At 43.3% G+C, this 27,737-nt stretch overlaps 1 protein-coding gene across 2 annotated transcripts in view; it reads right to left on the bottom strand.

Moving 5' to 3' along the window:
• The window catches only part of TRIQK (triple QxxK/R motif containing), a 79,638-nt gene that overhangs the window by 30,793 nt on the left and 21,108 nt on the right, over nt 1-27,737 (bottom strand). For both annotated transcript variants that reach the window (XM_073330588.2, XM_073330587.2), the window contains exon 2: nt 27,530-27,610. In XM_073330588.2, coding sequence (XP_073186689.1) covers nt 27,530-27,590 — 61 coding nt within the window. In that variant the 5' untranslated portion in view covers nt 27,591-27,610. The remainder of the gene's footprint in view (nt 1-27,529; nt 27,611-27,737) is intronic.

Raw genomic sequence — 27,737 nt, 5'->3', positions numbered from 1 at the left:
TGGCACTCAATATAGGGCCCTACCAACCCGCCACCCCCACAGTTCCTTCTTGCCAGCTACTCTGACAGAGGGGTAGGAGGGTAGGTATTGGAATGGACATGAACAACACATCTCGAAAACAACAGCTAAGAGAAGGTGAGTAACCGTTTTTCTTCTTCGAGTGCTTGTTCATGTCAATTCCAATCAGGTAACTCCCAAGCCTAAATTCAGGAGACGGGGTCGGAGCTGTCCACTGACTGGAGCACTGCTCTACCAAAGACCTCATCGTCTCTGGCCTGCTGGGTAATCACATAATGCGCGGTGAAAGTATGTATGGAGGACCACATCACCACTCTGCATATTTCCTGGGTCAGGACTTGAGCCAGGAACGCTGCTGAAGAAGCTTGTGCCGTAGTGGAGTGCGCTGTGAGCAGAGGGGCAGGCACCTCTGCTAGGTTATAGCATTCATGGATGCAGGACATGATTCACAAGAAAATTTGTTGGGAGGAGACTGGAATACCCTTCATCCTGTCTGCCACAGCCACAAACAGTTGTGACTTCCTAAACGGTTTCGTTCTTTCAATGTAAAAGGCTAGTGCTTTGCGGAAATCCAATGAGTGAAGCCTCTGCTCTCTGCCACTCAAGTGCAGCTTAGGATAGAACACTGGGAGGAAGATTTCTGGTTGATGTGAAACTGGGAGACAACTTCGGGAGAAAAGCTGGGTGTGGACTGAGCTGAACCTTGTCCTTATAGAACACGGTGTAAGGGGGCTCTGATGTTAGGGCCTCAACCTCTGGCTGAGGTTATCACTACCAGAAACGCCACTTTGTATGACAGGTACAGCGGGGAACACGTCACCAGCAGTTCAAAGGGCGGACCCATCAATTTGGAAAGGATCAGACTGAGGTCCCAGGACAGGGTTGGTTGCTGGATGTGTGGATATAGCCTATCGAGACCCTTCAGGAAACAGCTGACCATAGGGTTGGCAAACACCGACTGGCCCTCTGCGCCTGGATGGAAGGCAGAGAGGGCAGCCAAGTGAACTCTTATTGATAACATGGACAATCGCTGCTGCTTGAGATGGAGAAGGTAGTCCAATATGAGTGGGTTAGAGACGAGCATCTGGGACAAGTGATGCTGCGCCGACCAGAATCTCTTCCATTTGGCAAGGTAGGTAGCCCTGGTGGTGGGTTTCCTACTGCCAAGGAGGGTATGAGCAGGAGAGCTCCATGGGGTTCAGCCATGGAGCTTCCACACCATGAGGTGCAACAACTCGAAGTTCGGGTGCTGGAGACAGCTGTGATCCTGAGTTATTAAGTCTTGGAGGAGGAGCAAGGTAACTGGGGCTTCCATGGACATTTCCAGGAGAGATGTGTACCAGTGTTGGTGGGGCCAGGCTGGACCTATCAATATCACTGAAGCTCTTCCCTTGTATCTTGAGGAGCACCTTGTGCATGAGATGGATGGGCGGGAACGCGTAGAGAAGATGGCCTCCCCATGGGAGGAGGAACGCGTCTGTGATGGAGCCTGGGCAAAACTGTTGGTACTTCCTGTTGGGTTGCATGGCAAACAGGTTCATCTGGGGAAAGCCCTACCGTTGGAAGATGGAGTTCACAACATCCGGGTGCAGGGACCACTCGTGGCCGTGAAAAGACCTGTTGATATGGTTCGCCAACTCGTTCTGTACTCCCAGGAGATACGATACTTGCAGGTGTATCGAATGAGCTACACAAAAGTCCCACAGCATGATGGCTTCCTGGCACAGGGGAGAGCAGCGTGCACCCCCGTGTTTGTTGATATAGAACATTGCTGTGGTGTTGTCTGTCATGACTGATACACATCTCCCTCTCAAGTGGGCTCGGAAAGTCTGGCATGCCAGATGCACCGCTCTCAGCTCTCTGACATTAATGTGGAGAGCAAGTTCTGCCTGAGACCAGAGGCTTTGTGTCCTGAGGTCTCCCAGATGTGTTTCCCAGTCCAAGGCTGACACATCTGTCACTAGCGAGAGGGATGGCTGAGGACCAGTGAAGGGGACCTCTGCACACACTACCTGTGGGTCAAGGCACCACTGGAGGAAGTCGAGGACCGGGCAAGGATGTCCAAACTGTCCCGAGCTGGCCAATACACTGAGGCTAGCCACGATTGGAGAGGCTGGAGTCTGAGCCTGGCATGTTGCATCACAAAGGTACAGGAGGCCATGTGTCCTAGAAGCTTCAGGCAATTCCTTGCTGTGGTGGTGGGAAACTGCCTGAGACTTCAAATGATGTTGCCCAGGGCCTGAAACCTCACTTCCGGGAGGTATGCCCTAGCGTGTGTTGAGTCCAGCACCACCCCATGAACTCCATCCGCTGAACAGAGGACAGATTCGATTTCCCCATGTTCAGGATAAGGCCCAGTTCATCGACTGTCATTCTTATGAAGTTGACTTGTACCTCCATTTGAGACCTGGAGCAGCCCTTGATCAGCCAGTCGTCAAGGTACCTGTACCTGGTGTCTGCATAGGAATTCGGTCACGATTGCCATGTACTTGGTAAACACACGAGGTGTCGCTGACAGGCCGAATGGGAGGACTGTAAACTGGTAGTGTCTGTTGCTCACCACAGACCTGAGGTATTTTCTGTGGGACAATGTAATTGCTATATGAAAGGATGTGTCCTTCAAGTGGAGGCATACCAGTCCCCTGGATCCAAGGAAGGGATGATGGAGGCCAAATAGACCATGCAGAACTTCAGTTTCTTCATGAACTTGTTGAGCTCTCAAAGGTCTAGGATGGGCCTGAGCCCGCCTTTGGCTTTCGGCATTAGGAGATATCGGGAATAGAAACCCTTGCTCTTCAGCTCCTGAGGAACCTCTTAGACTGCTCCTAGCGATAGGAGAGAGTGCACCTCCTATATGGGGAGTTGCTCGTGAAAGGGTCTCTGAAGAAGGACAGAAAAGGGGAGTGGAAGGGCGGGAGGGCAGAGAATTGGAGAGAGTATCCCCTCTCTACTGTGTGGAGCACTCAACTGTCCAATGTGATATGGGCCCATGCAGGGTAGAAAAGGGGTAGTCAGGACGAGAAGGTAAGGTGGGTTGGATTCAGTCCAAGTTCTGGTGCACTGTCCTTGTTCGCACCTTTGAAAGGCCTGCTTCTGGCCGGATGAAGGTTTGGATGGGCCAGAGCCCGGGTCTGAGGACAGGTGAGGCCTCTTCCTGCCGCCCCTGTTTCTCCTCCATGAGCTGTCTTGCCGGTGCTGCAGTTGGTAGAACAGCGGAGGAGGTTGCGGCCTAAAATGCCTCGGCTGCATGGCGGGGGTGTGGAGGCCCAGTGATTCGAGGGTGGCTCTCGAGTTTTTTAGGCTATGTAGCCTTTAATCAGTCGTTTCGGAAAATAGAGTCACACCCTCAAAGGGGAGATCCTGAATGGTCTGTTGGACCTCGTATGGCAGACCTGATACCTAGAGCCAAGTTCCTCTTCTCATGGCAATCCTGATAGACATCACCCAAGTGGCCGCATCAGCCCCGTCCAGAGCGGCCTGCAATGAAGCTCTGGAAGTGAACTTGCCCTCCTCCACCAGGGCAGAGAATTCAGCACGGAAGTCCTGCGGCAGCAGCTCTGAGAACTTTTCCATTGCCTCTGTCATAAATATAAAGGGAAGGGTAAACACCTTTAAAATCCCTCCTGGCCAGAGGAAAAACCCTTTCACCTGTAAAGGGTTAAGAAGCTAGGATAACCTTGCTGGCTCCTGACCAAAATGACCAATGAGGAGACAAGATACTTTCAAAAGCTCGGGGGAGAGGGAAACAAAGCCTCTCTCTCTCTCTCTCTCTGTGATGCTTTTGCCGGGGACAGAACAGGAATGGAGTCTTAGAACTTAGTAAGTAATCTAGCTAGATATGCATTAGATTCTGATTTCTTTAAATGGCTGAGAAAATAAGCTGTGCTGAATGGAATGTAGATTCCTGTTTTTGTGTCTTTTTGTACCTTAAGGTTTTGCCTAGAGGGATTCTCTATGTTTTGAATCTAATTACCCTGTAAGGTATTTACCATCCTGATTTTACAGAAACTCTTTCTGGTGGACACCAGGAAGACTGGCATCCTCACAGACAGTTGGTACTTCCAACTAAGTACCGGGTCAAGCTCTTGAGCTTAGCCCACGATCATCCTAGCGGCCATGCTGGGGTGAACAGGACCAAAGACCGGTTGGGGAGGTCATTCCACTGGGAGGGAATGAGCAAGGATGTTTCTACCTATGTCTGGACTTGTGGGAAAACCCCAAAGACCAGGTCAAAGCCCCTCTCCAGCCACTCCCCATCACTGAAGTTCCATTTCAGCGAGCAGCTGTGGATATTCTGGGTCCTTCTGGCCCCTCTCTGGCCTCCTTTCTTCTGCAGCACTGATGATTGAAACCGGTGCCTGCCTGTGACATGTGAGCCACCAGTGGAGCCATGACGATGCCGAGAGTCCTTGTCTTTACTTGGCACTGATCCCCGTGCCGACGGTGCCGGGTCACTGCGTACTGAGGAGGAGGTACGTGGCACCGGGTCTGCTGAGCCAGGGTCGGACTGGAGACGGATTGCCGCTTCCATTAGTAGGATTTTCAGGTGCTGATCTCTATCTTACAGTGTCCTGGGGAAAAAAACCCCTACAGATCCTACAGCGATCCTTTTGATGGCTCTCCTCAAACACTTCAAACACGAAGCGTGAGAATCGCTTCTGGGCATACACTTGCCACGGACCTCACAGGCTTTGAAGCCAGGAGACCGCGGCATGCCCTGGCGCCGGGAGAGCGCTGAAGGGGAAAACCCTCCAAAGGAAACTTAAGAACTAAGTAAAGTACCTACTAACTACTTAACACTAACTACACCCCTACTCTACTTGCACTACATTGATGACATCTTCATCATCTGGACCCGTGGAAAAGAAGCCCTTGAGGAATTCCACCATGATTTCAACAATTTCCATCCCACCATCAACCTCAGCCTAGACCAATCTACACAAGCGGTCCATTTTCTGGACACTACTGTGCTAATAAGCGATGGTCACATAAACACCACCCTATACCGGAAACCTACTGACCGCTATACTTACCTACATGCCTCCAGCTTCCATCCAGGACACACTACATGATCCATTGTCTACAACCAAGCTCTAAGATACAACTGCATTTGCTCCAATCCCTCAGACAGAGACAAACACCTACAAGATCTCTATCAAGCATTCTTAAAACTACAATACCCACCTGCTAAAGTGAAAAAAACAGACTGACAGAGCCAGAAGAGTACCCAGAAGTCACCTACTACAGGACAGGTCCAACAAAGAAAATAACAGAAAGCCACTAGCTGTCACCTTCAGCCCCCAACTAAAACCTCTCCAGCGCATCATCAAAGATTTACAACCTATCCTGAAAAATGATCCGTCACTCTCACAGATCTTGGGAGACAGACCAGTCCTCGCTTACAGATAGACCCCCAACCTGAAGCAAATACTCTCCAGCAACCACACACCACACAACAAAAACACTAACCCAGGAACCTACCCTCGCAACAAAGCCCGATACCAACTCTATCCACGTATTTATTCAAGTGACACCATCATAGGACCTAATCACATTAGCCACGCCATCAGGGGCTCGTTCACCCGCACATCTACCAATGTGATATATTGATATGCCAGCAATACCCCTCTGCCATGTACGCTGGCCAAACCGGACAGTCTCTATGCAAAAGAATAAATGGACACAAATCTGACATCAGGAATCATAACATTCAAAAACCGGTAGGAGAACACTTCAACCTCTCTGGCCACTCAGTAAAAGATTTAAGAGTGGCAATTTTGCAACAGAAAAGCTTCAAAAACAGACTCCAATGAGAAACTGCTGATCTTGAATTAATATGCAAATTAGATACCATTAACTTGGGTTTGAATAGAGACTGGGAGTGGCTGGGTTATTACACATATTGAATCTATTTCCCTAAATTAAGTATCCTCACACCTTCTTGTCAACTGTCTAAATGGGCCATCTTGATTATCACTACAAAAGTTTTTTTTCTCCTGCTGATAATAGCTCATCTTAACTAATTAGCCTCTTACAGTTTGTATGGAAACTTCCACCTTCTCTGTATGTGTATATATATATATATATCTTCTTACTATATGTTCCATTCTATGCATCCGATGAAGTGGGCTGTAGCCCACGAAAGCTTATGCTCTAATAAATTTGTTAGTCTCTAAGGTGCCACAAGTACTCCTGTTCTTTTTACAGAACTAATGAGAACTATATACAGACTGTCAAATGTGCTTCTCATGACAAGAGCAAGGGGAAGTTCCAGCTAACTGTCACTGGTGGTAAGAGGGAACTGAGGGGGTCGAGGGTCGGTAGGGCCCTATATTGAGCACCAAGATGGCGTCACTTCCGGGGGTGCTCAGACCAACCCGATGGATACTGCTAGATGAAAAATCTTCCAGCTGCTGTGCATGCGTGCACACATCTGATTGGAATTGACATGAACAAGCACTCAAAGAAGAACTTCAACATTCAGCAAAAATGAAAACACTACCTGTCCTCTTCATCCCTTGCTTCTTGGTCTGCCCACAATCCTCTTCTTTCTTCTACTTTGTTAGTTCAGCAGCTATAATAGCCACTTTTACTAAGTGTGCATCACCATAAATTCTGCTTTAAGAATTTTTATGGGCAGAAGCTGAGACCTTTGGTAGTATCTGCAAATTTAGACATGGGTAAAGACAAGGGCAGTTTGTCATTTCTGCCATGAAACAGTTTCACAGTGAAAAATGCCAACATTCCTCCCCCACACCAAATGTTAGGTTTTCACATAACACAACAGGTGCTTGTTTCTCCTCTCACATATACAGTATTAAAATACACTGATTTCATGGGAATCAATGTGATTTATATCACTATTAGTGAGCGGGAATAAGGCCCCGTACATCTTTTTATTTAATAATATTAATAACAGATTAGAGATGACCTGACCCAGAATTTTGGTTATTTTTTTTCAAATTTAGTGTTTATGCAACAACAAGAAGAACATGGTTAGTACAAAACCTAAATTAAACACTAAAGATGAACTGCACAAGTTCAGTAAGTTCCGGAGGCCACTTTTCTTTAGGCATCAGGAATATTTTGTCACTAAATCTCTGTTTTGCTGGCATGAATGCCACCATATTTTTTTCGTCATCCCAACCATTGTACTGTGTTGTGATTAAGAATGTATTGCATTGAGAACAATATTTTGAGGACGTTGACTACACACAAGAGTGTGGTTGTTTGAGGAGCCTGCTATTTAAAATATAACTTGGCCAAACTCTATGAATTAGCTTCATTTAAGGGAGAGGGAAGGGACACCAATATTTACTGTTTCAAATAAGCCAATGTTTTAACAATAGTTTATTAAATACCGGGATTGAGTAACAGATTGAAGAGTATCTAACTGCTTTTCAATTCATCAGGCTTAAACAGAAACGGGGCTGCATCTTTGCCCTTTGTTGATACTGCTGTCCAAGCTCATTATCATATGAATACCTGATTATTGTTTTATAATGTTCACGTTTCAGAACCTCCCTGCTTTCTTTTCCCTCAGTAGACTTTACAGTATCCACCCTCATTATCATCATGTGGCAGTGCTGCTCTTCGCCTGCGTTTGCTTCTTTAAAAATTAATGCACTATTTTCTGAACACTGTACTGCATAAGCTGCTTATGAGTACATTATGCTATCAAGCAAGCACATGCAGAAAAGCTTCCTAAACTGTAATTCTTTCAATGAAAATACAGCTGGTTCTGCTTCAAAGGCACTTCTTTTCACCTGCAAATGGACTTGCTCCTACACTTATTCCTCAATTCATTGTCTTTTATTTGTGTCTGCAAATCTTTAATTGCCTTTAATTAGAAAAAAGTAAATTCAGTGCTTTAATCTTGCAAATACATTCAATCATAATTCTGTCTGGGATGAATACCAAGTTCTATTCACTGACTGATCTTTATAACAAAAGGTATATAAATTTATTGTCTGTTTATATAGACCACACCAATTAAGCCACAATAGAAAACCAAACAGATGAGAGTCAAAATATTTGAAATGAGAAATGTGCAATCTAAATTTAATTACTCAGATGAATTATTTGAAGATGAGTTATTTACAGAATGCCAAAAAACTGACAGATAGTAAAAGTTGCTAATCAACATTACAGATTTAAAATCCCTTTCAGTGCTTTCAGTCCAATTTGTAACCACAACAAACTGATGTCCTGATCTTTTTGTGTTGGTATTACAATCATAATCAAAACTGTAATAACATTTATTCCACATTGTAGTGATCCATTTCAGATGTTAAAATTAGCTAAGTTATGCCTGTAACTAGGGTGACCAGCTATCCCAATTTTATAGGGACAGTCCCGATTTTTGGGTCTTTTTCTTATATAGGCTCCTATTACCCACTCCCCCTACCACCACCCCGTCCTGATTTTTCACATTTGCTGACTGGTCACCCTACTTGTAACAAAAGTGCAAATACTAGTCATTTAAGTACCAGAAGTAACAACAATCTATGCTTTACCATATACATCAGGTTTAAAAAGTATAGGTGGCCAATTAAAGACACTAACAAATCTAGGGCAAACTGTAGTAACCCTTACACTGAAAATACTTATTCATATAACTAAGTCAGTTAAAGTCAATGGAACCAATAGTTCAAAATCCCACCAATGTAATTAGGGTTTCCACAGTCTGGTTCCAAATGGATATATTCCATCCCACCCTTACCCCTGCTCCATCTGAAGGCAGAGATACGGGGAGGCAGGAGAGCAGGAGGGAGGAGAATGTTTGATTTGACTGGCAACAGAAAGACAATCCCTGGGGTCCTGAAAAAGAAGGGCGAGACCTCAGTTCCCCTACTATTCCCCTGGCCCAGATGCAGTGGCAAGGGAGGAAGACAGTTTTCCCCCACCTTTGCTGACTGGCTGGGGGGAAGAGGAGAAAGCTGACTGACCAGTGTGTCCCGCTTCACTGTAATGAAAAGTCCACCCACCCACACGTGCAGCCACGCTACTTTATTTGCTGCCCTGCCCTCCCTAACCTATAAGTAAGGCACTGTTTGAATTATGTCTCCAAGATGCTGTGGGTCTGACCGGTCACCAGTTTTGTGTATCAGAAAAGTATTTTTCCCATGAGGCTAGATCAGCAAGATGTCTAATTTTTTTTTTCCATTTTCCTCGCAGAATCCTGGAGAATGCCCTGCTGGCAACCCTTCCTGCTGTATAACAGTGAGGCTTCTCCTTGGGTGTGTCTGCTGATCTTAACTTCTAGTAATGTGTGGAGAAAAGGTGTCTCTCAGGCAAGTAGGTACTAAGCCATTTACTATTTATTCAATAAGCAATAGAATTCCAATCTAATGCCATCTGGTATCATATCTACATTTTACACAATGCATAGATGAAATGCCAAGGTACAACACATATTACTACTAATCTAAACAGAATATCTAACTAGGAATAACAATTTATTAGAATATTAATGGAATCTAAGAGAGACAAAACCTCAGGGAAAATTAAGGGCCCAATCCCAGCTGCCATGAAAGTTAAATGTACAAAACCCGTAATGACTTTGATAGGAGTAGGATTTGGCCTTAAAACATTTAGCGCTGCTTTTTGCCCTCTCAAACCACCCTCCTAACATCTTCAGTGATCTCTCCCCGAAAAGCAGAAGAGAGATATGCCTTAATACAATTTCAAAGCAAGATTGTTGTGATTAGAGATGGTTTTGAAGTCTTAGGCTAAGAGACACATTTTGATACGTATTAAACACACTCATGAGAGACTGTATGTGCTCAAAAAAAGCATGAAGAACTCCCTACAGCCTCTCTCTTTTTTATTCAGGTTTAATGGAAGCTCAAATCACTGACCATTTTTCAATCGTGAGAGACGGAACAGCTTGACACTAATAATACATTTGCAAAGGACACATCATCATTTAATACAACATTAAGTGCTCAGGGACAACTTTTTTACAGTAGACACAACGTGCTCGGAGCTCAGGGTTGACATATCTTGACATTTAATGTTACAAAGATAATCCAACCTGTCGTTCATGAAAGGTAAATTAATTTTAGAACAACTACATTTCAGCTTTAAGCCAACAAGAAAGATGCATTAAAGTAAATAAGCTTCTTTTGTACTATCTGCAAAAAAAAAATTTGTGTAAATATAAGGCTTCCTCAAGTATACCAAAATCTTCCCATCCAACTATTTCAGCCCTCTCCTGATTCCAGCTCAGAACTCTTGTGACACATTTTAAATACAATTTTAAAGCTGGAAATAAAAACACCTGCAAACAGCCTACACTTTGCAGAACTTGTAAAGAGCTTCTATGCTACAGAAAGCAGTATTTCACAAAAAGGAACTCTCTGTTTAAAATCTCTGCATTCGGACTCATATTATAATAGAAAATAAAAAAATGTTTCCACTGTTTAATTTCTTTCCTGCACTCATTTATTTTAAGCAACTTTTTTAACAAGTCCATACAAACAATTTACAAAGGAATTTTAGAAAATGGAATACAAATAATTTAAAAAAAAATACCACACAATGAGACTACTATTTAAAATAAACTAAATCAAAAGTCATGTGATTTTCATTATATTTCCAACACTCATAGAATATGCAGGATGAATTGTATAAAGTTTAAATAAATGATACCTAAAACAATGCTCACACAAATGTTGATCTTTATTAGGCACTGTGTTCAAAGAATATGATTTTCCATATAATCATATATTTCAAAGTTTCTTTCTTAACACAAGTCTAATGGTTACAATAGTTTCTAGCTTGTGGATACTAGGAAGATAGCAGTTACGCATTAGTTAACCTTTCCAGCGATCATTTAAACATTTTATATTAAAATGAACGATAATGACAATGTTAAGTCTTTTAAAAATAAATTAATACAATGAATTTGAACCAGGCCACATCGTGAATGTATTGCCTCTCCCTCTGGCCCATTTATACATTGCTAGGGAAAACTACAAGCATTTCTACCGCCATGTAAACAAGCAGGTTTCATAGTAAGTTCTAGAATTGTGGTTAAAGCAAAACAAAATCACTACTGTTTAGGAGCCAGTGTAAAGTACTGACAATTATCATAATTTACAAGCCACAGTTATGCTAAATAATTAGTCAGACTGTTTGGGGGACAAAATAAACTATAGTAACTAGTTTCTTAACATTAAGTATTGTGAGATCATTATGCTATACAGAGGCAGTGCATTACTGAGAAGAAGAGGTAAGCTGTACAGGCCAAAAAGCATACCTGGAGCTTTTGCAAGACAGAATTGGTCTGATTCTGACTTTGCTTACACCAATTTTACTAACTCTGTTGACTTCAAACAGAGTGACATGATTTAGTCTAGAGTAAGCGAAAAAAGAATGAAGCTCAAAGCCTCTGAGGCAAGATGGACACAGTATGCTAGGCAATCATTTTACAACTGTACAAGTGTATGGAATGCTCTCTGCAGCACAGAGGAGATAAACTTTTTTGACTGTGCTCTATTTGAGGATACATGTACAGTTCATTTAAAATTATAGCCGAAAGCCAAGCAAGAGGGGCTCTGGGGAATGTTCTACATATAAGCTCTACAATTATGATCATCTAGTTGTACTACAGAAACACCTTGAGGACACAACTGAGATTAGGGCTAGGGTTTGTGCAAGCACATAACAACAGACAGGCCCTGTCCCGAACTTACTGTGAAGGATGAAGGAGCTGTCTGTAACATTTTATGAATATTATGTGTTCCATCTGTCTGTTTGTTATGTTGTTGGCTAGGTGATTACCAAGGGTTAATTCCAGAAGCAGTTGATCTGAAAGTAGGCAGGAAGGCTAACACATCTGATACCCACACTTGCCACTACATAAAAGACAATGCAGAGGACCAACTGCTTTGAAGTAGGTTGTAAATTCAGTCTAATTTTGATTTTTGGGTTTAGCATGCAAGTGCCAGATGTGCCGGAAGGGGCGGGGGGAGGAGAGGTAGAGGGGAAGGGCAGTGAGAGGGCTTGGGGAAAAGGGGTGGTGCGAGGGCGGGGGCTTGGGGTGACAGGGCAGTGTGTGTGGGGACCATGGTGCCTCCCCTACTATTAGGACGTTTCCGCCACCCCTTGCAAGATCTGGGTGGTGTTGGTGGCCTCTGATATACAGGTCAGAGTAGATGAACTGGTGGTCTCTTCTGGCCCTAAACTGTGATAATATGAAATCCATGTTCCCCCAATGGGTCATATAAACTGGTTTCTCCAAATTTAAGAGACCCAGAGCAAAGACTGACAAAAGGCCCCCTGAAGCACAATGGGAGAGGAAAACAGGGATTGCAGGGAAGCAGATTGAAACCCAGTCCCAGAAGTGGAGGTGTCTGGAGAAGCTATGCCTACCTAAGCTTTACATAAAATAGATGTTCATAAACTGTTTGTTGTGTTAAAACCCTTTCTCTCGTTATGCTGTGTTCCTACTTTGAGATTAAACAATACTTGGTTTTGGAAAGTTGGCGCCTGTAGCCCCAGAGTTGGTGCCTATACAACTTCTGAAGGAGCAGCATATTAACTTCTGAAGAGCTGCATGTGGCTCTGGAGCCACAGGTTGGCCACTCTTGGTCTAAATAGAAAAGACAGACAAAGAGTGGGAGAGGAAACAAAGGCAGAAAAAGGAATTACTCAAGGCCACACAGCAGGCCAATGGCAGAGCTGGATATAGAACCCAAATGTCTTAACTGCCTCACCCAGCAGACCATGCTGCTTCTTAATTTAGGATGAGGCTCTAAATTCTTAGATGCCGTCTGCCTACGTGTTACAACTCCTCAGTAAAAGGAATCATGTTACTCTGGACCAGCTGCACATTATAGGACTATCCCAAGATCCTTTGTATAGTGTCAGTGCAATTTGTTAATTCTGTCCAAGTGAGATGTTTCCAGTAATATTGTCAGCATTTGCCATTTTCACGTCAATGAAGCATATTACAAAGGATGCTTTGTCAGATCTATATATCACTGTCACTTCAGGTGTCAATGCAGACACTCTAAGCAGAAGTATATGTTAGATGATATTGTGAAAGTGATTCCACAAGATGAAAAATTTACATCAAAACAAGTTCTTGGAGACCCATTCACCAACAGTGTAGAAATCAGATGGTTTTAATGGAATTAACAGGGACAGGAACATCTCTTTTATGCATCACCATTATCTCTTGGGATCCTAAAATTATTTGTGAGGAATAATCTTCCCAAGTCACTCATAATTTTAGCACTCAAAAGAAATACAGTTCTTCAGTTCACTTGTAATTTAAACTCCTTTCCTTCAACATAAACACCACCTGACAGGTCTTAACTAAAAGTGAATGACAGCAATAGTAGCTTACTTAAAAGAGTAAAGGAAATGCATATTTATGAGGACCTAGAGTTTTGGTTCATGGACCTCCTAAATATAGGTGAGGTCTTGAACACATATTGGGAGGCACAATTTTGCCTTCAAAAGCAAAACTGGGCTAAAGCTAATGATGGGATCTATGTTTGTGTTACACCTCTACCCCGATATAACGCGGTCCTCAGGAGCCAAAAAAATCTTACCGCGTTATAGGTGAAACTGCGTTATATCGAACTTGCTTTGGCCTCGAGCATTTCCATTATTAATAGTCACTTCCCACCCCCTGACAGACACCTCAGAACCCCTGACCCATCCAACCCCCCCGCCAGGTCCTTGTCCCCTGACTACCTCCTCCAAAGACCCCCCCCAGCCCTAATCACCCCCAGGACCCCACCCCCTACGCAGCCCCCCTGCTCCCTGTCCCGATTGCTCCGACCCCATCTACACCCTCGCCCCTTGACAGACCCCCCCGAAACTCCCATGCTCTATCCAACGTCCCTTCTCCCTGTCCCCTGACAGCCCCGCCCCCAGAACCTCCAAACCATCTAACCCCCCCGCTCCCTGACCGCCCCCTGAGACCCTCTGCCCCTTATGCAACCCCTCGGCCACGGCCCAGCACCATTAACATGCCGCTCAGAGCAGCGTGTCGGAGGCTGATGCGCTGATCTGCTGGAGCGTGCAACTATGCTCCCCCAAAGCGCTGCTTTACCATGTTATATCCGAATGAGTGTTATATTGGCTAGCATTATATCGGGGTAGAGGTGTATTAACACCTGCTACTGCATAAAGAAAAGATAAAGAAGATTGGCTGTTAAACTTGTCTATATTTTCATATTTTCCCAGACATACTATTCCATATTATTTTTTCTTTTGGCAACTCACCATAAGAATCATAGAATATCAGGGTTGGAAGGGACCTCAGGAGGTCATCTAGTCCAACCACCTGCTCAAAGCAGGACCAATCCCCAACTAAATCATCCCAGCCAGGGCTTTGTCAAGCCTGACCTTAAAAACTTCTAAGGAAGGAGATTCTACCACCTCCGTAGGTAACACATTCCAGTGTTTCACCACCCTCCTAGTGAAAAAGTTTTTCCTGATATCCAACCTAAACCTCCCCCACTGCAACTTGAGACCATTACTCCTTGTCCTGTCATCCACTACCACTGAGAACAGTCTAGAACCATCCTCTCTGGAACCACCTCTCAGGTAGTTGAAAGCAGCTATCAAATCCCCCCTCATTCTTCTCTTCTGCAGACTAAACAATCCCAGTTCCCTCAGCCTCTCCTCATAAGTCATGTGTTCCAGTCCCCTAATCATTTTTGTTGCCCTTCGCTGGACTCTCTCCAATTTATCCACATCCTTCTTGTAGTGTGGGGCCCAAAACTGGACACAGTACTCCAGATGAGGCCTCACCAATGTCGAATAGATGGGGACTATCACGTCCCTCGATCTGCTCGCTATGCCCCTACTTATACATCCCAAAATGCCATTGGCCTTCTTGGCAACAAGGGCACACTGCTGACTCATATCCAGCTTCTTGTCCACTGTAAATCGTAGGTCCTTTTCCGCAGAACTGCTGCCTAGCCATCCGGTTCCTAGTCTGTAGTTGTGCATTGGGTTCTTCCGTCCTAAGTGCAGGACCCTGCACTTATCCTTATTGAACCTCATCAGATTTCTTTTGGCCCAATCCTCTAATTTGTCTAGGTCCCTCTGTATCCTATCCCTGCCCTCCAATGTATCTACCACTCCTCCCAGTTTAGTATTATCCGCAAATTTGCTCAGAGTGCAATCCACACCATCCTCCAGATCATTTATGAAGATATTGAACAAAACCGGCCCCAGGACCGACCCCTGGGGCACTCAACTTGACACCGGCTGCCAACTAGACATGGAGCCATTGATCACTACCCGTTGAGCCCGGGTAGTGAAGGATCTCTGTGTCCATATTAAGACGTGTTTGTTAAGATCAATGAAATTTCACCACTTATCCCAAGTCTGAATTAGGTGCTTTGGGTAAAAACAGCGTTTCATGTGTCTGATGTGCAGTTTGCCAAATATTGCCGTTTAAGGTACACGTAGGAAATTGCTGGGCTCCCACACACCTCCCCCTTTATACAAACAGAAATTAATTAATTTGCATGCAAAATTTATTTAATCGCCTTGCTACCATACAATCATCTACCAGAATGCAGGCAATAGGTATATTTGAAACCTTTTTTGTTTTCATTATTTCTTTGACCACTGCTGGCACTGAAATTATCATTTTCCCCTTTTACCTCTTCTCCTTTTTTAGGAGCCTGGTGACTGGTTTCAGAAAATAATCGTCTTTTAAAGCTTAATGTAGTTTAAATAACTTGTACAGTTCAAGGTGTGCGCCAGGGATATTTTCCAAATAAAACTAGCATTATCATCATTCCTTAAACTTCCTTCCAAAGCACTTTTAGTCTGCTAAGACTGTTGCCTTTGTCAAGCAATATAATGAACAAGGACTGGGTAGCGAGGAAGCTAATTTTCCTCCTGAAAGAACATTGCAGTGAAGTGATTAGAGCAGGGGTCAGCAATGTGTCCATACACAAGTGTCCACGGTAAAAATGTTGAGGTCCGTGGTAATTTTTCAAAAAATTTAATGACTGAATGACACAACCTACCCACAATGTCCATCACTAAATACATAATTTTGTCAAGTGTCTGTTGCGCTACACGGTGGTGCCGACTCCTGGATTAGAGTATGGAACTCGTTCATATTCCTGGGTCTTTCACTGGCCTTGCTGCATTAACATAAGGAAGTAAAAGCTGCAAAGAGTCCTGTGGCACCTTATAGACTAACAGACGTATTGGAGCATAAGCTTTCATGGGCGAATACCCACTTCGTCGGATGTATGTAGTGGAAATTTCCAGAGCCAGGTATAAATATGCAAGCAAGAATCAGGATAGGGATACATTCTTGCTACATCCCTTGGTAGTTGTTCCAATGGTTAATCATCCTCACTATTAAAAATGGATGGGAGATCTTGTTTATAAACTAGTGGACTAGTCTCCTTTTCAACATCCCCCGCTCTGACTCATTTTCTGCCTTAAAAAATACCAAAGAGAACAAACTAATAGTAAATCAGATGGAAATATCTATTATTCGCATCACATGCAGTCTAAATTGTCTTAGCATTTCTATTACAAAGAGTCATTTTCAGCTGCTTATAAATTTTTCTAAGATATATATAAATTTTGGGAGAATTGTTCTTCTGACGGTTTCATTTCAAGCATAGGACTGGGGGAAAAAACCTCTTCTTACCCAAGAAAAATGGTTGCACCTGTTTTTGAACAGTTCTAATACCTAAGCAGAAAGAGATGGAAAATTGGAATTTGGTAGGAATGCAGTCCCAAGGATTTATATATGTCTTCCAAGGATCCAATAAATATTGGCTCTGATTAGGCTAGGTTTTACAGGTTTATAAAGAGGACTTTGCACATGTATGCTGGATTATGTTAAATTATTAAAATTACTTATCACCTGTCCTTCCATTGGCATTTCACATTTGTGCAACATATAAACTGAGTGGAAATTTACATTGAATAGACCATGTCTCAGAATCAGTTGGAAGTGCATGTGTGGTTAATTAAATATAGTCGAATTTCAAGTTTAAGAGACTGTGGGGCTCTAGAATACAAACCTAACTTTAGCTCTGCCAACTCTGTCCTGTAAAGGTGTGTATGAAAAGAGGCAGGGCTTTGAAGGAATCCTGCTGTTTTACTTATGAGCTAAAAATTGTGTGTGGAATGAGGCAAGGGCTCATTGATTGCACATACTGTGCTATAGAGGGTATTTCACCGCTATCTAGCAAACAGTAGCATGATCAAACTTCTTTCTCTCTCTTTACTTTTCTTTATAAAAATAATATGAAATTCCATATCTATCTATATATTCAAGGGACATTAAAGTTGTAAATACAAGCACTCAAAAGTCAGGAAATGACAGTTAAAAGTTGCACAGTCTTAACTCTGCTCCTCAAGTCTGTATTATAACACAGATTTTCATTACATGATAATATTCAATTTATTGTGCCAAAGCCCTGGCCCCATTCAGTAAACACATTAGACAGTGGAGACAGCAGAGTTATGTAGTGAACTGAAAGTCTTGAGCACCCTTGCTCATACACTACACAGCTGCATGGTGCATCATAAGTAAGACGGATGTAATTCTTTGAAGAAGTTGTATGGTGCATAGTGAACGAGGCAAGGGGCCAACAGAAGATGACGAATGCTCTTGTGCATTCCAAAAATCAGTATTCAGAAATATCAGGTTTTGTACATGCTGGTTAAGAAAATATAGCATATACCAAAATGCAGATATATTTTGGAAGCTTATCTTTTTTCCCCTCCCTTTTTTTGCTCTGTCCTTTGACTAGAGAGGGATATAACAGAACTATCCCATACAAAGGAAATTTCCCCATTTCATTAGAGAGCTCAGTTCAGAGTAACAGTGTTTGACTGAAATTGAAAATGTTCCAATAACCTTGCTCAGAAAGTACTAACATAACCCAGTTGTGAAACCTTTGGTATTCGCTACAAATTACCATTCGCAAACTGCATCCTATTTGGTTATTAAAATAGGTGCCTATCTATGCTCCCTTACAGCTTATGACTTGCAAAACTGTTCTCTCTGCTGTCCTGTTTAAGTACTTAATATGCGCCAAATTTTCATCTGTCACCATTAAACGTATGATGTCAGGAATACCTGGGTCACATCCTATTGCTAGCAACAGGACATGCTGTAACAGTGAACAGCAGAGAGGCTAGCAGCGAACAGCAGAGAGGCTAACAGAGGGAGTTTGTCTGGAATCTGCCTGAGAGGAGGTACACTAAGGGCTGCATTACGGAGGCTGTGTTGGTGAGTATCTGAGTGTCTGTTATGGGGACAGTTTGACAGTGTGCTTGATTGGTTGTTTGAAAAGTGTGAATTGGGAGTGCTTTGTTCCAGGTGAGCCTTGAGTGGGCCTGACTGTTATAAAAAGCCAGTCAGCTGCGAACCAGCTGAGCAGCGAACAGCAGAGGCTAACAGAGGGAATTTGCCTGGAGAGAGTCCACTGAGGCTTACATCTTGCCGGCTTCTCTGAGTAGTTACTACAACTCCTGAGGAAGCTCATAGAAGGAAGGTAATATGGATGGGGAGTGTTCAGCTGTTGTGACCTGTACTGGACGTGCCATGTTTGTCTTTCTTCAACAGGACAGAAGCGACTTTGTCTGTACAAAGTGCAAGCTGGTTTCCATATTGGCTGAGAAGGTTCAAGGTCTGGAGCAACAGGTATCGACCCTGCGTTGCATAAGAGAAACTGAAGATTTCCTGGACAGACATCAGGATATGCTCCTACGGACACAATGTTCTGAAGATTCAGACCAGGCTGCACTGTGGGGATAGGAGGACGGTGAAGAAATTTGGCAGCATGCGACCTCCAGAAGAAGAAAGGGGAGCGTCCATGTACCAGCAATGCAGATACAGGTAAGTAACCGTTTTCATGTTCTCTTCACAGGTACTAATGCAGAGAGTGGACTAGATGATACATCTGAGGGAAGGGAACAGAAGGAGACTCCACCAATTGGAAGGCATGATATGCACTGTCCTAGGATTGGGGGTTCCATGACCAAGAGAAGGAGGCAGGTGGTGGTGGTTGGGGACTCTCTCCTCAGGGGGACTGAGTCATCTATCTGCCGCCCCAACCAGGAAAACCGAGAAGTCTGGTGCTTGCCAGGAGCAAAGATTAACGATGTGACAGAGAGACTGCCGAGACTCATCAAGCCCTCGGATCGCTACCCCTTCCTGCTTCTCCACGTGGGCACCAATGATACTGCCAAGAATGACCTTGAGCAGATCACTGTAGACTACGTGGCTCTGGGAAGAAAGATAAAGGAGTTTGAGGTACAAGTGGTGTTTTCGTCCATCCACCCTGTGGAAGGAAAAGGCCCGGGTAGAGATTGTCGAATTGTGGAAGTCAACGAATGGCTATGCAGGTGGTGTCGGAGACAAGGCTTTGGATTCTTTGACCATGGGATAGTGTTCCAAGGAGGAGGAGTGCTAGGCAGAGACGGGCTCCACCTAACGAAGAGAGGGAAGAGCATCTTCGCAAGCAGGCTGGCTAACCTAGTGAGGAGGGCTTTAAACTAGGTTCACTGGGGGAAGGAGACCAAAGCCCTGAGGTAAGTGGGAAAGTGGGATACCGGGAGGAAGCACGAGCAGAAGCGTGCGAGAGGGCTCCTGCCTCAATTGAGAGAGAGGGACGATCATCGAGTTATCTCAAGTGCCTATACACAAATGCAAGAGGCCTGGGAAACAAGCAGGGAGAACTGGAAGTCCTGGCACAGTCAAAGAATTATGATGTGATTGGAATAACAGAGACTTGGTGGGATAACTCACATGACTGGAGTACTGTCATGGATGGATATAAACTGTTCAGGAAGGACAGTGCTAAAGGAGTTGGCGGATGTGATTGCAGAGCCATTGACCATTATCTCTGAAAACTCATGGCGATCGGAGGAAGTCCCGGATGACTGGAAAAAGGCCAATGTAGTGCCCATCTGAAGAATCTCATGCACCGCTACAGACTAGGGACCGAATGGCTAGGCAGCAGTTCTGCGGAAAAGGACCTACGATTTACAGTGGACAAGAAGCTAGATATGAGTCAATAGTGTGCCCTTGTTGCCAAGAAGGCCAATGGCATTTTGGCATGTATAAGTAGGGGCAGTGCCAGCAGATCGAGGGACGTGATCGTTCCCCTCTGTTCGACATTGGTGAGGCCTCATCTGGAGTACTGTGTCCAGTTTTGGGCCCCACACTACAAGAAGGATGTGGAAAAATTGGAAAATGTCCAGCGGAGGGCAACAAAAATGATTAGGGGACTGGAACACACGACTTATGAGGAGAAGCTGAGGGAACTGGGATTGTTTAGTCTGCGGAAGAGAAGAATGAGGGGGGATTTGATAGCTGCTTTCAACTACCTGAAAGGGGTTCCAAAAAGGATGGATCTAGACTCTTCTCAGTGATAGCAGATGACAGAATGAGGAGTAATGGTCTCACGTTGCAATGGGGGAGGTTTAGGTTGGATATTAGGAAAAACTTTTTCACTAGGAGGGTTGGTGAAACACTGGAATGCGTTACCTAGGGAGGTGGTGGAATCTCCTTCCTTAGAAGTTTTTAAGGTCAGGCCTGACAAAGCCCTGGCTGGGATGATTTAGTTGGGGATTGGTCCTGCTTTGAGCAGGGGGTTAGACTAGATGACCTCCTGAGGTCCCTTCCAACCCTGATATTCTATGATTCTATGAACAACTGAGACCAAGTTAAATGGGAAATTCCAGTCTAAAATGTACAACTAGGGATATCCCAAGAGGACACATATTGTACCTGTCAGCTGGTCTATGAATGTTACATTTCTATAAATATAGTAGCAACAATAAATCGGAATTTATCCAGCAGTTTAAAAAAATATATAAAACAATGCTAAAAGTGATCCTTTTGACAATAAGCACCTTTCTGGTTCTTTAATCTCTGTTACTTTAATAGTTTTACTATTTTGTGCTGAAAGCATAAAGGTTGAGTGACAAAGGTTAACAGTTAGCACAGGAATTTGTCTTTTTTCCCTCCCAGTCTCTCAGCATGAATTTCCTATTCACTTCAGCAAAAGGAAACAGCCTGTTGAATTCATGATTATGTTCTTCAATTATTTTGAAATCCATACTTGGCTTTGGTGCAAATATCCAACTATGAAACAAAATTGTTCTGCTTTCTCAAGTACAACTACAGTGAGGTAATTTCTTGAAAGCCTTCTAAATATATTTTATTGATATAAGTCTCTCCAAAAGCTGCTTCCCTCGATAGAATTATCTCCTCATGGATCAGTCCTCGGAGTGGAGCCATATGCCATACCTTGGTTTTGTGGGTAAGGTATTGACTCCCATCACTTCTGCATTCCTGTGTGAAGACTCGTCACTGATGTGACATCAATGGCGTAAAAGGAGGTGCAGATATCTCTTGTGCTAGTACACTGCTGCTTTGTCCTCCCAAATAATGGAAGTGCATTGTATCTTCTATTTTAGGACCGTTTGCGCCCACAGAAATGGCCTCAGGACTTGACCCACAATATTTAGATCTATTTGTGTCCTGTCCATTTGCAGTCACTTTATACTGTTACAATTTTGTATTAGTACTGGTTGCATTTCCGAAATTAATTCTCCAACTCCAGTACGAAAAAGACATCAGTGAATACAGCTTTCTATTACTAACATGGCATGAAAAACAATCAACAAAACCTGAATCAACATAATTAGGCTTTTAAGTATCTGAACGTAATTCATCCTCACTCTTAATCCTTATGTGTAAGGCCTGATTCTTTCAATTACACTAGTGCACATCTGTAGAAACACCACTGAAACCAATGGAATTACACGAGCATCAAACTAGCATGAGAGCAAAATCAGGCCTCTCAGATAAATTCTTTCCAGTAGTCAGCTCAAGTTCTCCTAGTCCTATGAAGCATACCCACTCTTACTGAAAATTACCTGAGCTTACCTAGGAAAAGCAGAGGTGCTTAATATGGTATGCCATAAAATTCTCCTTAATTTCTCTCCATTCTTCCCCCGCCCCAGTGGCAGAGTTAAGGCCAGGGAAGATAAATGTCTTTTCTCCTTTATTATTTTTTGCTACAGCCAAGATCAGTCTCTCTCCAGGTAGAGTACTAAAATAGTACCTTCCAAGTTGTTCCTTTCATCCTGATTCCTCATAGGAATTCAATAGCTTTTCTCTATCCACTCAGCAGGTCATATTTGGTATTCCCATTAAGCCATTTCGGCAGTACCTTTCCATAAAGTATATGCTATGGGGTCTGTAGTTTCCCATCCTGCCTTCCAAGATAACTTGAACTCATACATTGCAGACAAAAGTCTGATTTTCTAGTAACTCTACTCACCATTCCCATATGTTACTGTTTTTAATAATAGTTTGGTTTGCTGATAAAGTATCTTAAGGGTTGTACCTTCAGTTCTATTAGATTTGAAATGTATTCAACCTTGCTAGCTTTTCCCCCCTGTGGCATTCATTCCAGCATTAAGTGTTTCTATCAACTCCAGGGAGGGCAAAAATTATAGTAGTTTATTCTTTTTAGAAAAGGATTTCTTCTGATATTATCCTGCTCATCTGTTCACTCTTCTTCTCAATGAGGAGGTACTCAACACAGCTTTGGCACCATGCCTGCACATGATGAAAAAGGCTGTGGGCTAAAAGAATCCCATTCTGGTCTGGTAGTGTGTGTTAGACATATGCAGCAAAATACTATTGCCTGGGGATAGCATAAAATACTTCTGAAAAGTGCTGATTTAAATGATCATACTTGCTGTTTTTACTTTCACCCCACAAAGAGAGCTGACCTTATCTACAAGTACTCGTGGCCCAAAGGACAGGTGAGTCTCAGGGTATATCTACACAGGGATAAAAGACCAGAGATGCAGCCACAGCTGGCCCAGATCAGCTGACTTGTGCCTGGGGGGCTCAGGCTATGGGGATAAAAATGGATTCCAGCACGAGCCCAAACGTCTACACAGAGCCCCATGAGCCCGAGTCATGTGACCTAGGCCAGTTGCGGGTTTTTTATCCCAATGCAGACATACCCTCAGAGAGTATGAAAAAGTGGGAATCTACCTTGGTGTTGCTTACACATTCTTCCTTTAATATGTCTGTTATGCCAAATTTGAACTTCTTTTAGGGTTACTTAGATTCTCTTTGACTCATATTTACAAATTCAGAGGTGTTGCCTAAATTAGAATTCCTCCACACTAACAGACACCTGTAGAGCTACTAACATGTGGTCTACCAATGCTCAAGGGAGTCTATGTAAGCATAATTTACCTGCTGAGAAGCTAGAAGAATGTGTAAATCAAATTAGCCCCCACAATACTTTAATTTACATAATCTTCCAGCTCCTCCATGTATAAATCACACCAACTCCCTTAGACATAGGTAGTGTATGTGTGCAAAACTCTGAAGGAATCTGACTATGAGGGGATTAACTTACACATCGCTTCTTCAGCTTCAGTGAATCTGCCTCATTGTCTCACCAACATGCCAAAACCCTGATTGAAAGTCCCATGCCCCCTGGTGAGACAGTTTGGCTGCTCATGCCAGTTTATAATCTGGCTTCTCTGACTCAACTGCCAACACGTAATGGTGTTTTTCAACACCTCTCCGCTGGGAAATGAATGCACAAACCTCACTTCATAATGCTCAGGGTGGACTGATTTAAATCAATGCAATTTAAACAGCAGATTTTAATCATGATTTAAATCAAGAAGCAGGAAACCTTGATTTAAATCTACTTTAATTGTGTTTTGAATTTTTGCTTTTTCATTATTTTCCTAAGCCTTAACTGTGCTGGATCCATAAGAAAAAAAGTTTAATAAATCAATTTTAATGCAAACCTGTCTAATAAACATAGAAAGTATTATCTGTAGTTGAACTAATTGTTTATGGTCACCTTGTCCTTCCAGATTTTAGAACTACAAGAACTCATTCTTTCACACCTAGCTTTTATTCATAGATTGGAAAAGTAAAACAAGCTTCCCTGCTTTTTCAACTCCCAAGTGGTTTCTTAATTTTGAATTAACTGGTCATTGAACTGAACTAGCTGAAATGAAGAAAACACACACATTGCACCTGCTAAACAGGCTACTGCTATCAAAAGCTGGTTTTGCACTTCAACAAACTCTGCTCTAAGGTACTTAACCAGTAATTTCCAACAGTTCAGTGTTTACTCCTGTGGGAATTCTACACCACTGCATAAGCGCAGAATTTAATGTCCCCCGCAGATTTTACTCTTTCCCCACAGACCCCAGGCAGCGGTCTCGAGCGGGCACATCCTGTTTGGGTGTCGGGAGCACCTGGCGAAGACATAAATCACCATCTGAGGGGGTGGAGTGTGACTAGGTAAGGGCGGGGATGGGGATGCCCCGGCCAGCAGCTCCTATCATGTGTCGGGCTCCAGCTGCTAGTTCTGGCTGGGCTGGTCTGCAGGACTTCCTCTTCCCCTGCACAGGCTAGGGCTGGGTCAGATCCACCCCCAGGAACCTCCCCTGGCTGCAAGAAGCTCCACACCCCCACAACCAGACCTCCCACCCATGAGGCCCACCCCCTGCATCCAGACTCCTTGCACCCAGACTCCCCCACCAAAGTCCCCCACCTCTGTACCTGGACCACCCCTCCGAGCCCCCTGCACCCACACCCCCTGTGATGCTCTGTACCTCTGGGGAACCCCCAGCACACCCATGTTCATCCTTGTAAAATGATTGTGTGGAATCTAATGCAAAGTTTGTCGTGTCGGGTGTCTTCGGAAGGCTCATGATGCAGTTATGAGGCTGAAAATGTATCCTTATGGCTTAAAATAAGCCCAAGCAAAAACTCTCCAAGAGCAGAGAGGCAGTTCACACCTCATCAGGGCAGGTATGGGACAAACCTAGCCCAGCCTCACAGGAACAAAGGACACTGGCCTAGACAGCAACAAAAGGATCTGTTGGACTCTCGAGTGAGTCACCCCCCTTCCTTTGGCCAGTTTGGGACTGCGATGAGGTAATGCTCACCTGAATCTGAAGGGGAAGTCGGGGGGCAAAGCTAAGAGGGAAGAAAGAACATGATAAAAGAGAGAGACATTTGCCATGCTCTTCCGCTTTCTTCCACCTATATCTATAGTCACCACACCAAGCAACTGAAGCGCTGATCGAAGGGGAGAGCCTGGCTAAAGAGCAACCAGCCAGCCTGTGGTAAGAAGCATCTAAGTTTGAAAGAGCACTGAAGTGTTAAGATCTGCTTAGAATGTGTTTTGCTTTTATTTCATTTGACCAAATCTGACTTATGCTTTGACTTATAATCACTTAAAAATCTATCTTTCATAGTTAATAAATGTGCTTGTTTATTCTTCCTGAAACACTGCATTTGGTTTGAAGCGTTTCAGAGGCTCCCATAGGGATAACAAGCCTGGTACATATCAATTTGTTAAACTGACAAACTCATATAAGCTTGCAGCATCCAACGGGCATAACTGGACACTGCAAGACAGAGGTTCCTAGGGTTGTGTCTGGGACCGGAGATATTGGCTAGTGTCTGGGAACAGAGATATTGGCTATTGGGGGTTCTCACAGCTGAGCAGGGTAAAGCTGACTCCCAGAGTCGAGGATTGGCGTGACCAAGCAGATCACCGGTCAGGATAACACCAGAGGGGAACGTCACACCCCCCACCCCAGTGAGCCCCAATATTTTTATATGATCACATACAATCTTTCCTGCAGATTTAAATGGCAGCTGTGGTTGCTCAGCAACTGCAAAATAAGGCCATTTACTTAAATGACTAACTATGGATAAAATGTACTTAACGTTAGGCAACCACTTTTGAAAATGTGGGTCTGTCTCTTATTATATAATATTTCAGAAGTAGAGAATTTTTAAGAGTGGATACAAATGGTAAGCACCTAAATTCATATTTAGGGAACCAGTTATATGGGGGGGGAGGTGTAATCTGCATATTTTCTACCTCTACATAGGAAATGAGTCATAACAAAAGAAAGTTAAGGGAAAATATTATATTTACTGTTTTTATTTTAAAGTGTTCAGTAATTATTGATTGAATTTGGTAATATCATATAAAGTCTTACACCACCCAATATATATTAAAAAATAGCTCTGGACCACCACATTTAACTTTAAATTTGCCAGGCATATATATTCATATAGAGATGGAATAAGACAAAGCTTCATCTGTTAAGGAGTATCATCTAACTATTTCTTTTTAATATTTTACTGACATCTGCAAGCATAAAATATGTTTGTGATGTGTTTGGGCCCTTTGGGGCGTCATCTGATGTGGTGGGATGCCACTGAGTCACCCATTCTGCCAACCTGGGTTCCCTTAACCTGGCCTTGCTGGGTTAGGCTCACAAGCCTCTTCCAGCTGACCACACAGGCAGGACCACACCCAGCTGCACAGAGAGACAGAGATCAGCTCTGGAAAGATTCAGCCTTAGGGGCTTGCCCCAACACTCTGATGCCCACTCCTTTTAAGGGGTACATACCCAAAGGTTTTATGAAATTTGCCCCCTCCCTCAATGTGGACGGAGATATGCACAACTTCTTGCCCCCCCACCCCCGCAGTTAGAAATTACATAAACTGGGTTATATTATAAAGAATAAATAAGTTTAACTATAAAAGGTGAATTTTAAGTGAATATAAGATATAAACAGACAGAACAAAGCAGATTACTGACCAAATAAAGCAAAATAGGCAAGCTAAGCTCAATATATTAAAAAAACAGGTTACCAAATGTAAATTCTCACTCTAAATGTTGTTATTTTAGGCAGGTTGCAAAGTTTCTGTGGTTCAGAGTTCAGAGTTATATTCCTTTTCAGACTGGACCCCTGCCTCAGTCTGGATTCCCCCTCCACGCCTTCACTTCAGGTGGCTTTAGCAGTCTTTCTTCTTGGGCAGACAGACCATGGAGAGGAGACAATACCTTCCTCCTCACCCTTAAATAGGATTTACATATGGCGGGAATCCTTTGTTTCCCAAACTTGACCCCCCCTTTCCCTTCCAGTGGAAAGTTACAAGAAGTCCTAGGTAATGTTTAGTATCAGGTGACAAGACCACCTGACTCTGTAGTATCACAGCGTCCAGGAGTCAGTGGCAGTATGGAGTGTCTGCAAGAAGGCCAAGCCTTTTTATAGTCCATTGTCCTCGTTGATGGGTCATCAACTCTGGCTGGCTTTTCCACGGTTGTACCTGAAGTGCTAGCAGTGGGCATCAACCAACATGGCATAGTTGAAATACAGATACATAGTCAATATTCCTAATTTCAGATACAGACATACAAATTGGATAATCACATCCATTAAATTATAGCCTTTCCAATGATATCTTACAAAACCATCTTGCATAAAGTACATCTCAGTTATGTCATATTCATATCACAAGCATATTTTCATAAAGAATATGGAGTGAAACATCACAATGTTGTTTTCTTTTAAAATCATGCATTTTTTCTTCTGTCTAAAGTCTTTGCTGAATGAGCTGGCCCTTAACACTGTATACAGGATGCATCCCAAAAGGAGACATTAATCTGTATTTCTTACCTATTTGTTTCCTGTATTGCTCAACAGGAGTTCTTGTGGCAGAGGCATCCTTTCTACCCATCCTTTTTGAGTCCAAAACCACTAAGTAAGGAAGGGGGGGAAAAAATCACATATTTTAAAATAATGAATTATCTAAACAAACCAATGAATTTTATGCATATCACAGAAAGTCTTTAATGAGTAAAATAGTTATCTAAATTCCATACAA

The sequence above is a fragment of the Lepidochelys kempii genome, chromosome 2, assembly GCF_965140285.1.
Source record: "Lepidochelys kempii isolate rLepKem1 chromosome 2, rLepKem1.hap1, whole genome shotgun sequence".
Classification (NCBI taxonomy): Eukaryota; Metazoa; Chordata; order Testudines; family Cheloniidae; genus Lepidochelys; species Lepidochelys kempii.
The sequence above is the reverse complement of the archived record's forward strand: the minus strand, read 5'-3'. Positions and strand labels throughout refer to the sequence as shown.